Below are 15,864 nucleotides of genomic sequence, written 5' to 3' on the forward strand. Positions count from 1 at the left end.
ATTTATATTTGAGAGAGAGAGAGAGCGTGCGCAAAAATGGGGGAGGGACAGAGAGAGAGAGAGGGAGACAGAGGATTCATAGCAGGTTCTGTGCTGGCAGCTCAGAGCCTGATGTTAGGGCTTGAACTCATGAACCCTAAGATCATAACCTGAGCCAAAGTTGGACACTTAACGGACTGAGCCACTCAGGTGCCCTAGGTATTATTTTCATTGCCAATATAATATCTATTAAATGGTTATACTAAAATTTATAACTTACCTTAATTTTATGGTTTTTATTTTTTGCTATTCTTATAAATTTTAGCAATTTTATTGCTAAAAATGTAGGTTTTTCTTTTTTGCTATTCTTATAAATTATGCTAAAATGGCCATTTTTACACAAATGAATTATCCTTTTGAATTAATTCCTATGTGAGATTTCTAGACATGAGATTACTTCATGCCCAATAGAGCATATTAATTACCGCTTTTTGGAAAGGTTGTCCTTTTAGCAGAGTGCAATATACAAGTTTCATAGACCATTACCCACTTTTTGTTTATGTTTTTAAGCTAAGAAGTCAAAATCATACTTTGTTTAACTTGCATTTTCCATGTTTTCAACAGGTCATATTTGCTTATTTGTGATTTATAGTTAGCTGATGGTTGTTAATCGTAAATGCTGTAGTTTTTCTTAGTTTGTTTGCCTTGCATCTTTAAAAATAATACTCTTTTTGGGGCGCCTGGGTGGCTCAGTCAGTTGAGCGTCCAACTTCGGCTCAGGTCATGATCTCGCAGTTTGTGAGTTCGAGCCTGCATCGGGCTCTGTGCTGACAGCTCAGAGCCTGGAGCCTGCTTCCAATTCTGTGTCTCCCTCTCTCTCTGCCCCTCTGCCACTCATACTCTGTCTCTCTCTCCTTCAAAAATAAATAAACATTAAAAAAAAATACTCTTTTTACTGATTATAAAAGTAATACATGCTACTCTTAGATAATTGGGATAATAGAATAATCACCCATAGCACTATGTACATTCTGACATGTTTTCCCTGTGTATATACATATTTTAATTGGTTTTATTTGAGTATGGTTGACACACAATGTTACATTAGTTTCAGGTGTAAAACACTGATTTGACAAGTGTCTCCATTATGCTGTGCTCATCATAGGTGTAGCTACCATCTGTCATTATTATGTTATTGGCTGTATTCTTTATTCTGTGTCTTTTATTCCCATGACTTATTGATTCCATTACTGGAAGCCTGTATCTCCCACTCCCTTCACCCATTTTCACATGTGTACAGATATTTTCATGTCTGTATGTTTATTTTATTCTTTGGACAAAATTAAGATCATGTACATTGATTTTGCTTCATAAAAATTATGAACTATTTTATGGAAACTTCATTTACATGATGAGAAATCAGAGATTATAAGTGAAAATATATAGTTTCTTACATGTTTTACCAGATTTTATGCATATTTAAGCAAAGAAAAAATATGTATTTCTCTCCCTTTTGCATGAAAGATAGCATGTTCTACTCCAGCTCCCCTACTAGTGTTCCTGGTCCAATACACCATTTATTTCTTTCTCTCCTGGATTACTGTGATAGCTTCTTGCTAATTCTTTTCTCTCTTGCCATAACTACATTCCCTTTCCACATAGTGGACAGAATAGTCCTTTAAAAAGAAAATTTGAGGGGTGCCTGAGTGGCTCAGTCAGTTGAGCATCCAACTCTTGATTTTGGCTCAGGTCATGATCCCAGGGTCGTGGGATTGAGCCCTGCATCAGGCCCTGTGCTGAGCGGGGAGCCTGGTAGAGATTCTCTAAAATAAAAAAAATTTTAAAATGATTATGATTTTAAAAAAGTAGTAAAAAGAAAATTTGTGTTCAGTCATGTCACTCTCCTGCCTGAAACTCTTTAGTGCTTCCCTTTACTATATTAATATCTACATTCCTTACCTTGACCAACAAGGCCTTACCTTGACCAACATAATCTGGGCCATGCCTACATCTTTGACCTCATGCCCCACCATTTTCCCTTTGCATGCTAAGCTTCAGTGATACTTGCCTTCTTTCCATTTCTTGAATAGTCTAAGCTTGTTTCCATCTCAGAATCTTTGCTTATTGTGTTCCTTCTTCCTAGAATATACCCTTAGCCTCAAAACTTTTTTTTAAAAAAATGTTTATTTATTTTGAGAGAGAGAGTGTGAGTGTGAGTAGGGGAGGGGCAGAAAGAGAAAGAGAGAGAATCCCAAGCAGGCTCTATGCTGAGTGGGGCTCAAACCCACAAACCATGAGATTATGACCCGAGCCAAAATCAAGAGTCAGACGCTTAACTGACTGAGCCACCCAGGCACCTCAGCCTCAAAACTTTTCAATGGCTCATTCCTTATCTATCACATCTCAGCTCAAATAGTCATTTTCCACTGTTCATAACTAACACAATACCCTATTTTATTTTTGTCACTACAATTAATTACTTTTTGAAATTTTTATTTTTCCACTAGAATGTAGGCTGTATGAAAGCAAAGATCTTGTTTGTTTTCTAGTATCCTTAGCTCATACAACAGTGAGTGACACATAATAGGCACTAAATACATATTTGAATGAATGAATATCCCTCTAACTTTATTTTTGATCATCTACTACAAAATTATCTTTTTTTAATATATTACTTAATTGTTATGGGTGAATTGCTAATTAAGATTATTAAAATTAAGGTAATCTTTTAAAAATATTTTTAGGAAAAACATTACAAGACCATTTGAGGATCAGACATCATTGGTGAGTACAAGAAACTCTGATTTAAGACAGCATATACATGATTGGACTAATTACTGTTCCTTTAGTAATTTGTGATTTTTTGAATTCGAAATCATCCTGTATGAGGGAATTTTGTTGTAAAGTGAAAGTGAAGTAAGATTTATTAATTTTTAAAGTTTATTTATTTTGGGGGGCAGGGTGGAAAGGCAGAGTGAGCAGGAGAGCGAGAGAGTCCCAAGCAGGCTCCCCACTGTCAGCACAGTGCCCGATGCAGGGCTGGAACTCCTGAATCAGGAGGTCATGACTTGAGCCAAAGTCAGATGCTTAACCAACTGAGTCATCCAGGCACCCCTGTTTGTTTCTTTTTGAAGTAAGACTTTCATACTTTTAAAACTATGACTAAAGTTTAAAGTTTATTTTGAGAGAGAGGAGAGAGCATGTGCATGTGTGCACGAGCAGGGGAGGGGCAGAGAGAGAGGGAGAGAGAAAATGCCAAGCAGGCTCCTTCACCGTCAGCGCTGAGCTGGATGTGGGGCTCAGTCCTATGAACTGAGATCATGACCTGAGCCAAAAGCAAGAGTTGGACATTTAACCAACTGAGCCACCCAGGTGCCCCCAGAATACAGTTCGTAAAGTTCTTATATTTATGCATTAATTGGGATTTCTTTGGTTTTATAGGAATTCTTTTCAAAGAAGTCAGATTGCTCTTTATTCATGTTTGGCTCCCATAATAAGAAGAGGCCAAATAATCTAGTAATAGGTAAATATAATTTACTTTCTAATGTTTGTGTTTACAGTCTGTTTTGTGACTCAGATTAATTGATGGTGTTGAGATTTCAGGAATAACAAGTAAGCTCTAAGCTAGTTTTAAAAATTTTTCTTGTGCCTTTGAATGAAATTTTTAATCTATCAGACTGCAGGTAGAGAATAGGCATGTAAAAATACTACTTTACCAAAAGTTGCCGATATTTTTCTAAAATATATGTATCTTAAATCAGTGTTAGAGAAAAAAAACAGTAGCATACCTACCCACATAAATTAACCCTTCACCAGTAAGAATTGACGTTTAACTTGGTATCGTCATTGGCTTAGGCAACCCCTTTTACTTCTTGTGGGCCTTTATTTACTCTTCTATAAAATAAGGGAGTTTGGTTAAACGATTTCCAAGATCCTTTCAGGGCCAAGATTGCAACACTGTATTCTAGGTAGAGTTGAAAGTTTAAGAAAGAAGGGGACATGTTTGGTGGGGTATAAGGAGAAAAAAAAAAGGGAGATAATAACATTTTGGACATGCAAATTAGTGGGTACATATAAGGTGTCTCTTTGGGAAAGATAAATGTTTAAAAGAAAATGTATTTTCCTTCTAGGTCGTATGTATGACTACCACGTGCTCGATATGATCGAATTAGGTATTGAGAAGTTTGTCTCTCTAAAAGACATCAAGGTACGATACTAATCATAAAAATAAAAGCATTTTGTAATGTTGTTCTTGGGCAATAGTGACATCTTGTGGTGAAGAGTACTATCACAGTTTGTAGCTTAACTTTGTTTTTATTCTAGTGTGCTCTGAGATAAAAGTAAATTTCATTTTATTTATGTTTTTGAGTGTCACTATTTTGGTGTAAAGACAGGAAGCTGGAAAATACACTATATTTAAAATTTTTTGTTCCTTTTCATGCTGTGGAAACTCCCTCATTTTATTTTTACTTTAAAAAGAGATATAAACATATAACACATATTTGGATCTTCTAGCAGTTAGATTCAGAGTGGTTTTTAACTCTTGTCTAGGCTCATAGTTTAAATGCTATCCTCTCCCTCAATTGTCACAGCACCTATTTTATGGAACCTCAGAAATACTGGAGTTTTCTGGGGCATCTGGGTGGCTTAGTCAGTTAAGTTTCTGACTTTGGCTGAGGTCATGGTCTCGCAGTCCATGGGTTTGAGCCCCGCCTCGGGCTCTGTGCTGACAGCTCGGAACCTGGAGCTGGCTTCAGGTTCTGTCTTCCTCTCTCTCTGCTCCTCCCCCACTGGTACTCTGTCTCTTTCTCAAAAATAATAAACATTGCAAAAATTTTTTTAAATAAATACCAGAGTTTGAAAGCGAGCCTTGTTCTAAACCTACGATACTTTGGCTGGTCCTACAGTATTTTGGCTGCTGGCCACCAAAATGCTAGTTCAGTCTTTCTCTTCAGGACTTACATCTTTGTGTCTCCGTTGTTTGCATGGATTATTAAATAGAAAGTAGTAAATAGGCAAGAAAACTATCCTAATTTAGCTCCTGGGTCCAAACTGGGCTTCTGTTCCCTCAGAACTCTACTTTAGCAGAATCTGTTCCATCAAATGTTCCATCAAGTAATTATTTTATTTAGATTTCATTGCTACCCTGTGTAAGGCTAAAATTACTTTTCCTATTGGATAAAGTTAGAGATTGAGGCCCAGGGGAATTCCATTGGTGATCTGGAGTCATACATATAGAACTTAGAAAGAAAGGATATTGAAGTTTGCAGTGGAAAGTTACATAATTGTTCATGTTTATGGGTCTTTGAAGGTCATGGTATAGTTGAAAGAATTGTAAAATGTGTCATGACTCCTTTTCCTAGTCTCCCCTAAAAAGAGGATATGCTTTCCAAGTTTGTTGTGTGTTTGCAAACAGGCTCTTCCCAGATGTTACTTAGCTACACCAGCTTCTTCAGGTACAGGGTAGAACAGTGGCCTGAGATTGGATTTCGAGACAGAACAATTGGATTGAAGGCCTGTGTTGGCCATTTAGATGACTTTTTTTTTTTTTTTTAAACGTTTTTTATTTATTTTTGAGACAGAGAGAGACAGAGCACGAATGGGGGAGGGGTAGAGAGAGAGGGAGACACAGAATCGGAAGCAGGCTCCAGGCTCTGAACCATCAGCCCAGAGCCCGACGCAGGGCTCGAACTCACGGACCGCGAGATCGTGACCTGAGCTGAAGTCGGATGCTTAACCGACTGAGCCACCCAGGCGCCCCTAGATGACTTTTATGACCTGATAAATTACTTGCCTGACCTTCAGATTGCAATCAAGTATTAAATAGGTATAATAATATCAAATGAGATAATATATGTGAAAATGTTTATCAGTGAATATAATGTTTTGGAAGGTGTTTGGTAAAGTATGTAAACTGTGATGCCTTGTTATGGTGGAGGCTATCATTTTATTACAGTTTGTCTTTAGGGCAGTGTATGAATGCTTGGAGAGGAGCAGCATATCTGGCTTGGTCACCAGGTAGTGGGTGTGAGCACTGGTTGATGCATGCATGCTAGCCCTTGGTGCTTTCCATTTTACTTCCAAAGCAAAGAAGTACTTGCGTTATTGTGTAGCTTCTATAACCACCAGGTCACAAGACCATTATCGTTTGTCAGGTCTCACGCTTAACAAGCACCATTTAAATTGAATACTAAATTTTCACTCATGGAGCATATCCATAACTATAATAATCACTAATTGATGACCATATGCTTACATTGGCAGTCCCTACCTACACTGTTAGCCAGAGCTTCACTTTTACCTCGTTATTCCATTACAACTTGTTTTTAGTTTGTTTTGGAATTGCATGTCTGTTATATTTTCTCTTCATATTTATTTCTTTTCTGCGTCTACCTCCTTATTTTTAAGACCTCTTCGCCAGATGTTTCTTTTCTCACTTGCCTACTTTTATTGCCAAGCCAAGCCTCATCCTCCTGTTTACTCTTAAGTGAGAAGTGATTCAGTTCTACCAGGAAATTGAATGATTATTCTGGGAGCTTATTTTCTAAGATGTGGCCAGACTTTTAGGGATGGTTGTTTTACATAAAATAAGCCTTAATGGATGAAATGATTAAAATTTAAGGCCAATGTTGTTGTTTTTTAAATTTTTATTTACTTTTTCCAATGGTTTTATTTTAGATAGGAAAAGATACATTGCAGGTGCCTTGGAGTATTTTATTTGGAAAGTTTGTTTATAATTTATAAGACATTTCTGGGGTGTCTGGGTGGCTCAGTTGGTTAAGCGTCTGCCTTTGGCTCAGGTCATGACCTCACGGTTCATGAGTTTGAGCCCCACATTGGGCTCTCTGTGGTCAGCACAGAGCCTGCTTCACATCCTCTGTCCCTCACTTTCTTTGCCCCTCCCCCCACTCCCTCTTTCTCTCTCAGAAATAAATACACTTAAAGAAAAGAATTATTTCCTTTCTTTCCCTTTGTTTTAAAAAAAACTTAATTCAGAAATTTAGTTCAAGGACATTACATAATTATAATGTTTTTAGTATAGTGTATAACAGTACTTATGTAATATTTTGAATTTTTAGTGCCTTTTAGATAATTCAAATAAAGCTCATCTGTTGTAGTTTCTTCTAGTTCTGGCTTTACACATTGTGAAAAATATCAGTGACCTACGTGTTAAGTACTGTTTCATATAACTTGTTCAGTTACATATATATATATTAAAAAAATTTTTTTTATTTTTATTATTTTTATTTTTTTTTATTTTTTAATATATGAAATTTACTGTCAAATTGGTTTCCATACAACACCCAGTGCTCATCCCAAAAGGTGCCCTCCTCAATACCCATCACCCACCCTGCCCTCCCTCCCACCCCCCATCAACCCTCAGTTTGTTCTCAGTTTTTAACAGTCTCTTATGCTTTGGCTTTCTCCCACTCTAACCTCTTTTTTTTTTTTTTTTTTTCCTTCCCCTCCCCCATGGGTTTCTGTTATGTTTCTCAGGATCCACATAAGAGTGAAACCATATGGTATCTGTCTTTCTCTGTATGGCTTATTTCACTTAGCATCACACTCTCCAGTTCCATCCATGTTGCTACAAAAGGCCATATTTCATTTTTTCTCATTGCCACGTAGTATTCCATTGTGTATATAAACCACAATTTCTTTATCCATTCATCAGTTGATGGACATTTAGGCTCTTTCCATAATTTGGCTATTGTTGAGAGTGCCGCTATAAACATTGGGGTACAGGTGCCCCTATGCATCAGTACTCCTGTATCCCTTGGATAAATTCCTAGCAGTGCTATTGCTGGGTCATAGGGTAGGTCTATTTTTATTTTTCTGAGGAACCTCCACACTGCTTTCCAGAGCGGCTGCACCAATTTGCATTCCCACCAACAGTGCAAGAGGGTTCCTGTTTCTCCACATCCTCTCCAGCATCTATAGTCTCCTGATTTCTTCATTTTGGCCACTCTGACTGGCGTGAGGTGGTATCTGAGTGTGGTTTTGATTTGTATTTCCCTGATAAGGAGCGACGTTGAACATCTTTTCATGTGCCTGTTGGCCATCCGGATGTCTTCTTTAGAGAAGTGTCTATTCATGTTTTCTGCCCATTTCTTCACTGGGTTATTTGTTTTTCGGGTGTGGAGTTTGATGAGCTCTTTATAGATTTTGGATACTAGCCCTTTGTCCGATGTGTCATTTGCAAATATCTTTTCCCATTCCGTTGGTTGCCTTTTAGTTTTGTTGGTTGTTTCCTTTGCTGTGCAGAAGCTTTTTATCTTCATAAGGTCCCAGTAATTCACTTTTGCTTTTAATTCCCTTGCCTTTGGGGATGTGCCGAGTAAGAGATTGCTACGGCTGAGGTCAGAGAGGTCTTTTCCTGCTTTCTCCTCTAAGGTTTTGATGGTTTCCTGTCTCCCATTCAGGTCCTTTATCCATTTTGAGTTTATTTTTGTGAATGGTGTGAGAAAGTGGTCTAGTTTCAACCTTCTGCATGTTGCTGTCCAGTTCTCCCAGCACCATTTGTTAAAGAGACTGTCTTTTTTCCATTGGATGTTCTTTCCTGCTTTGTCAAAGATGAGTTGGCCATACGTTTGTGGGTCTAGTTCTGGGGTTTCTATTCTATTCCATTGGTCTATGTGTCTGTTTTTATGCCAATACCATGCTGTCTTGATGATGACAGCTTTGTAGTAGAGGCTAAAGTCTGGGATTGTGATGCCTCCTGCTTTGGTCTTCTTCTTCAAAATTACTTTGGCTATTCGGGGCCTTTTGTGGTTCCATATGAATTTTAGGATTGCTTGTTCTAGTTTCGAGAAGAATGCTGGTGCAATTTTGATTGGGATTGCATTGAATGTGTAGATAGCTTTGGGTAGTATTGACATTTTGACAATATTTATTCTTCCAATCCATGAGCAGGGAATGTCTTTCCATTTCTTTATATCTTCTTCAATTACCTGCATAAGCTTTCTATAGTTTTCAGCATACAGATCTTTTACATCTTTGGTTAGATTTATTCCTAGGTATTTTATGCTTCTTGGTGCAATTGTGAATGGGATCAGTTTCTTCATTTGTCTTTCTGTTGCTTCATTGTTAGTGTATAAGAATGCAACTGATTTCTGCACATTGATTTTGTATCCTGCAACTTTGCTGAATTCATGTATCAGTTCTAGCAGACTTTTGGTGGAGTCTATCGGATTTTCCATGTATAATATCATGTCATCTGCAAAAAGCGAAAGCTTGACTTCATCTTTGCCAATTTTGATGCCTTTGATTTCCTTTTGTTGTCTGATTGCTGATGCTAGAACTTCCAGCACTATATTAAACAACAGCGGTGACAGTGGGCATCCCTGTCGTGTTCCTGATCTCAGGGAAAAAGCTCTCAGTTTTTCCCCGTTGAGGATGATGTTAGCTGTGGGCTTTTCATAAATGGCCTTTATGATCTTTAAGTATGTTCCTTCTATCCCGACTTTCTCAAGGGTTTTTATTAAGAAAGGGTGCTGGATTTTGTCAAAGGCCTTTTCTGCATCGATTGACAGGATCATATGGTTCTTCTCTTTTTTTTTGTTAATGTGATGTATCACGTTGATCGATTTGCGAATGTTGAACCAGCCCTGCATCCCAGGAATGAATCCCACTTGATCATGGTGAATAATTCTTTTTATATGCTGTTGAATTCAATTTGCTAGTATCTTATTAAGAATTTTTGCATCCATATTCATCAGGGATATTGGCCTGTAGTTCTCTTTTTTTACTGGGTCTCTGTCTGGTTTAGGAATCAAAGTAATACTGGCTTCATAGAATGAGTCTGGAAGTTTTCCTTCCCTTTCTATTTCTTGGAATAGCTTGAGAAGGATAGGTATTATCTCTGCTTTAAATGTCTGGTAGAACTCCCCTGGGAAGCCATCTGGTCCTGGACTCTGATTTGTTGGGAGATTTTTGATAACCGATTCAATTTCTTCGCTGGTTATGGGTCTGTTCAAGCTTTCTATTTCCTCCTGATTGAGTTTTGGAAGAGTGTGGGTGTTTAGAAATTTGTCCATTTCTTCCAGGTTGTCCAATTTGCTGGCATATAATTTTTCATAGTATTCCCTGATAATTGTTTGTATCTCTGAGGGATTGGTTGTAATCATTCCATTTTCATTCATGATTTTATCTATTTGGGTCGTCTCCCTTTTCTTTTTGAGAAGCCTGGCTAGAGGTTTGTCAATTTTGTTTATTTTTTCAAAAAACCAACTCTTGGTTTCGTTGATCTGCTCTACAGTTTTTTTAGATTCTATATTGTTTATTTCTGCTCTGATCTTTATTATTTCTCTTCTTCTGCTGGGTTGAGGCTGCCTTTGCTGTTCTGCTTCTATTTCCTTTAGGTGTGCTGTTAGGTTTTGTATTTGGGATTTTTCTTGTTTCTTGAGATAGGCCTGGATTGCAATGTATTTTCCTCTCAGGACTGCCTTCGCTGCATCCCAAAGTGTTTGGATTGTTGTATTTTCATTTTCGTTTGTTTCCATATATATTTTAATTTCTTCTCTAATTGCCTGGTTGACCCACTCATTCGTTAGTAGGGTGTTCTTTAACCTCCATGCTTTTGGAGGTTTTCCAGACTTTTTCCTGTGGTTGATTTCAAGCTTCATAGCATTGTGGTCTGAAAGTATGCATGGTATAATTTCAATTCTTGTAAACTTATGAAGGGCTGTTTTGTGACCCAGTATATGATCTATCTTGGAGAATGTTCCATGTGCACTCGAGAAGAAAGTATATTCTGTTGCTTTGGGATGCAGAGTTCTAAATATATCTGTCAAGTCCATCTGATCCAATGTATCATTCAGGGCCCTTGTTTCTTTATTGACCGTGTGTCTAGATGATCTATCCATTTCTGTAAGTGGGAAAAATTTTTTTTTTTAATGTTTATTTATTTTTGACAGAGAGAGAGAGACAGAGCATGAGCAGGGGAGGGGCAGAGAGAGAGGGAGACACAGAATCGGAAGCAGGCTCCAGACTCTGAGCTGTCAGCACAGAGCCTGATGCGGCGCTCGAACTCACAGACCGCGAGATCATGACCTGAGCCGAAGTCAGATGCTCAACCGACTGAGCCCCATTGTTCATTTATATTTTTATGATGTGTGGACTGGGTCATGACGTAACATGATATTTTTTATTATGCATTGTGGTCAGGATGTTGCTTCACTTTCTCTTACCTTCTGTGTACTTTCTTTTTTTAAAATATTTATTTTTTTTGAGAGAGGGAGAGACAGCGTTAGCAGGGGAGGGGCAGAGAGAGAGAGAGAAAAGGAGACACAGAATCTGAACCAGGCTCCAGCTTCTGAGCTGTCCGCACAGAGCCTGATGTGGGGCTCAAATCCACAAACCATTAGATCATGACCTGAACTGAAGTCTGGCGCTTAACCAACTGAGCCACCCAGTGCCCCTTTACCTTCTGTATACTTAAATAGCCTCCATAGACCTAGGGGTAGCAGCAGCAGGGTCAGGGAGGCACAGGTGGAACATGGAAGAGTCATTGGGTCTGGAAGGTCCATTCAGGCCCTAGAGGACACAGATCTTAGGTACACCTCCTAAGTAGAGACAGTTAAGGTTCAGAGTTAGGAAGCAGAGACTGTCAATAAGAGTGAACAGGAAGAGGCAACAGGTGACCTCTGGTCCTAGGGCAGAGGATATTTGTTTTCTTGTCCTGTTTTTTGTTTGTTTGTTTGTTTGTTTCTAGATGTGTACAGTCCTTGATTGATACCAAAATAGAGGTGCTAGAATCAATGGGAAGCTCAGACTAACACTTGTTCACTGTCATAAATTAATCATTCAGTTAAAGAGTGTATTAGATTTTTTCCTTTTATTTTGGTGGCTTTTAAAGGTTATTATTATTCACATCACATTCTTCTTTGTATGGAAAATCCAGAACTGGACAAAATACTTTTTTTAGTGAGAGCCTCAACCATGCTGAGTAAGGATTGCCCATACTTTCTATAGCTTGTATAAAATTCTCTTGTTTCCTGTGTTACTGTGGAGTTGGTAGTTTAATCTAGCTTTCATTTAAATAATGTTTATGTGACACAGTAGGAAAGGCATAGTGGTAGTAAATGATTTAAAGAAATTAAATTTGTTTAGACTCTGGGATGTCGGTTGTTAAAAGGCTGTGTATGTTTTGCAGCAATTTTAGCTTTTTATTCTTTGTACAGAATAACTTTAAAAAATAGCTTACATCATTCTTTGACCACTTATTAATTTGGTGATATGAAGGGAGTGGAACAAAAAATAATTTTTTAGCTTAAAAGTTGCAACTGTAGTTTTAAATCTTTAGATTTTAATCAGTATTCATAAATATAGTTTTAGGACAGTTAAAATATGAAAACTAATCACTGTGTAAGAATTGACTACTTTAAAATCAACTTATAAATAGTTTAGAATTGATAATTTTATAATTATAATTTTTTTTCTGTTTCATAGAATAGTAAATGTCCTGAGGGAACAAAACCTATGTTAATATTTGCTGGTGATGATTTTGATGTAACAGAAGACTACAGAAGGCTAAAAAATCTTCTTATTGGTAAGTATTTTAATACTTCTCCACACGTTTGCTCAAGTAGGCAATCTAAGACTGTCATTGGTGGCACTTTGCCACTTCACTGTATATATACATCTTTTTCTTTTTGATCTCTTTCCTTTCTTCCCCCCTTTTCATTATTTTCTTTTTTAAAAAAAATTTTTTTTAAATTTTTTTTTGAGGTGGGGGTGGGGACAGAGAGAGAGGGAGACAGAATCTGAAGCAGGCTCCAGGCTCTGAGCTGTCAGCATAGAGCCCAACGTATGTCTTGAACTCACGGACCGCGAGATCATGACCTGAGCCGAAGTTGGACGTTTAACCAACTGAGTCACCCAGGCACCCTTTCATTATTTTCTTTATTCCCCACTAGCAGTAAGGGAGAGTTAATGGATGTTATAATGCATTGATCATTTTTATTTTTTGATGCTCTAGTAACTTCATTGTCAACCTATATATGAAACATTTTATGCTTTATAAAATGCTTCCACCCATTTTATGTCATTATTGGCATCATTAAATTTAGAAAATTGAGAACTTAAATTTTCAAGATTGTTGTACATCATCCATTTCCAACTCAAAAACCTCTATTTTTCTTAGTCTTGATAGGGAAGGTTTTTTAGACTCTAACCCCTTATAACTTTTTTTTTTTTTTATCTCTCCCAATTTCCTTCCTCTTTTTTCCATTTAAAGTGGCTTATTAAAAATACATTGTACACATTCCTATTGTCTTTTCTGATTTTTGTTCTCGTTTACCTAGTTTCTTCCATTCTTGCAAGTTTCAGATCAAGTTTCTTTCCCAGAAAACTTTCAGTGACTTCCCAACTCCTTTTTTTTATTATCCTTAATGATCGATCTTTATATGTATTGTTTTATTCTCGCAACCTTGTAAGGTTGTCTTATAGATGAGTTATTCTTGGTGAACTACACTAGTTCCTAAGGACTTATGTAATGACTACATCCTTTCCTATGTGTTCACAAGTCTCCTTCATTTTTTTTCATTTTTTTTTTAATGTTTAATTTTAAGGGGGGCACAAGGGGCAGGGAGAGAGGGAGACACAGAATTCGGAGGCAGGCTCCAGGCTCTGAGCTGTCATAACAGAGCCTGACGCGGGGCCCAAACTCATGAACCACAATATCACGACTTGAGCCGAAGTTGGATGTTTAAGCAAGCCACCCAGGTGCCCCTATTAATTAATTAATTAATTATCTATCTATCTGTTTATCATCCAAGTTAGTTAACATATGAATGCAACAATGATTTCAGGAGTAGATTCCTTAATGCCTCTTATCCATTTAGCCCATCCCCCCTCTCCCAGCCCCTCCAGTAACCCTGTTTGTTGTCCATATTTAGGAGTCTCTTATCTTTTGTTCCTCTCCATGTTTTTATATTATTTTTGCTTCCCTTACGTTCATCTGTTTTGTGTCTTAAAGTCCTCATATAAGTGAAGTCATATCGTGTTTGTCTTTCTCTAATTTCGCTTCGCATAATACCCTCTAGTTCCATCCCCATAGTTGCAAATGGCAAGATTTCATTCTTTTTGATTGCCGAGTAATACTCCATTGTGTGTGTATATATATATATATATATATATATATATATATATATATATACACACCACATCTTTTTTATCCATTCATCAGTCCATGGACATTTGGGCTCTTTCCATACTTTGGCTATTGTCCATAGTGCTGCTATAAACATTGGGGTGCATGTGCCTCTTCGAAGCAGCATACCTGTATCCCTTGCATAAATACCTAGTAGTGCCATTGCTGGGTCATAGGGTAGTTCTATTTTTAATTTTTTGAGGAACCTTCATACTGTTTTCCAGAGTGGCTGCACCAGCTTGCATACCCACCAGCAGTGCAAAAGAGATCCTCTTTCTTTGCCTTCTTTCCAACATCTGTTGTTGCCTGAGTTGTTAATGTTAGCCATTCTGACAGGTGTGAGGTGGTATCTCATTGTGGTTTTGATTTGTATTTCCCTGATGATGAGTGATGTTGAGCATTTTTTCATGTGTCGGTTGGCCATCTGGATGTCTTCCTTGGAGAAGTGTCTGTTCAATTGGCTTATTGGAATCTTTGCTATAGGTTCTTACCTGAATTTTTGATGAGTTAAAAAAAGAAAATCATACATGAAAGACAATGACCAACATTTCCTTTTTTCAAAATTACATACCCCAAAATATCAAGGATGGTTTTTAGCTAAGATTACTTGTATTCCATTGGCCCAGATTTTCTGCCTTTTTCCCTCCAGTTGTTCCGTAATAATTGTTAATTGTCAGTATATATTTGTTATAACAGAAGGCTTTCATTTGCTTTTGTATAATTGGTTTTTATAAAAACTTTATTATTTTGTGCTTCCACTAGAGGGCAAGAATAACCACATAATGCAGTGGTGACGGAGAGGGACTGAAAACCAAAAAAGGAATCTGGGGAAAGAAGGAAGGTAGAGGAGTGAAGTGAGATTGTCAGGTCCCAAGGGCAGTTGTGTTTTTAATGTAAATATGAAGTAAGCCAGCTGCAGACTCCTTGGTGTATGTTTTGTGTTCATATGAAGTAAAGTAGAGCAGTGGGGAAAGAGAATGTTATCAAGGGCTTCCATCCTTTTAGGAAGTTCTCTTTTTTTGGTAATTGGCCAGAAAGAAAAGTGAAGTTATTAACTTCAGTGTTTTGTTTTTTTTTAACGTTTATTTATTTTTGAGACAGAGCATGAATGGGGGAGGGGCAGAGAGAGAGGGAGACACAGAATCGGAAGCAGGTTCCAGGCTCTGAGCCATCAGCCCAGAGCCTGACGCGGGGCTCGAACTCACGGACCGCGAGATCGTGACCTGAGCCAAAGTCGGACGCTTAACCGACTGAGCCACCCAGGCGCCCTTAACTTCAGTGTTTTTATGCCAGGTGCGCATTTAGTTCATGCTGAACTAAATTTTTTTTGCTTCTGTTTTGCTTTCTTAAATACTATCTAGATTTCTATTTAATCTTAGTGGTATTGCTTTTCCTTATAGAAAATCAGTATATCTATTTTTAGATTTAGTGCATCTTTTTTTTTTTTTAATTTTGAGAGAGAGGAGTAGGGAGAGAGGGGGAAAGAGAATCCCAAGCAGGCTCCTTGATGTCAGAGCAGAGCCCGACATGGGGCTCGATCCCAAAACTGTGGGATCATGTAGGTCAGGTAATTTATTAGTTTGACTCTTTCTATAGCTTTACAAAGGCAATCATGTTAGTCTGCTTGGGCTGCTGTAAAAAATACCATGTGCTGGGTGGCTTAAAAAACAAACAGTTCTGGTGGCTGAAAGTGCAAAATCACAATTTTTGATGAGGATTCTTGCCAGCTCTTG

At 37.7% G+C, this 15,864-nt stretch overlaps 1 protein-coding gene across 1 annotated transcript in view; it reads left to right on the forward strand.

The window, feature by feature from the left end:
* The window catches only part of RPF2 (ribosome production factor 2 homolog), a 39,682-nt gene that overhangs the window by 8,999 nt on the left and 14,819 nt on the right, over positions 1 to 15,864 (forward strand). Inside the window, exons 4-7 of the mRNA XM_042939603.1 lie at positions 2,724 to 2,763; positions 3,421 to 3,502; positions 4,110 to 4,186; positions 12,430 to 12,529. Coding sequence (XP_042795537.1) covers positions 2,724 to 2,763; positions 3,421 to 3,502; positions 4,110 to 4,186; positions 12,430 to 12,529 — 299 coding nt within the window. The remainder of the gene's footprint in view (positions 1 to 2,723; positions 2,764 to 3,420; positions 3,503 to 4,109; positions 4,187 to 12,429; positions 12,530 to 15,864) is intronic.

This window comes from Panthera leo, chromosome B2 (genome assembly GCF_018350215.1).
Source record: "Panthera leo isolate Ple1 chromosome B2, P.leo_Ple1_pat1.1, whole genome shotgun sequence".
Classification (NCBI taxonomy): domain Eukaryota; kingdom Metazoa; phylum Chordata; class Mammalia; order Carnivora; family Felidae; genus Panthera; species Panthera leo.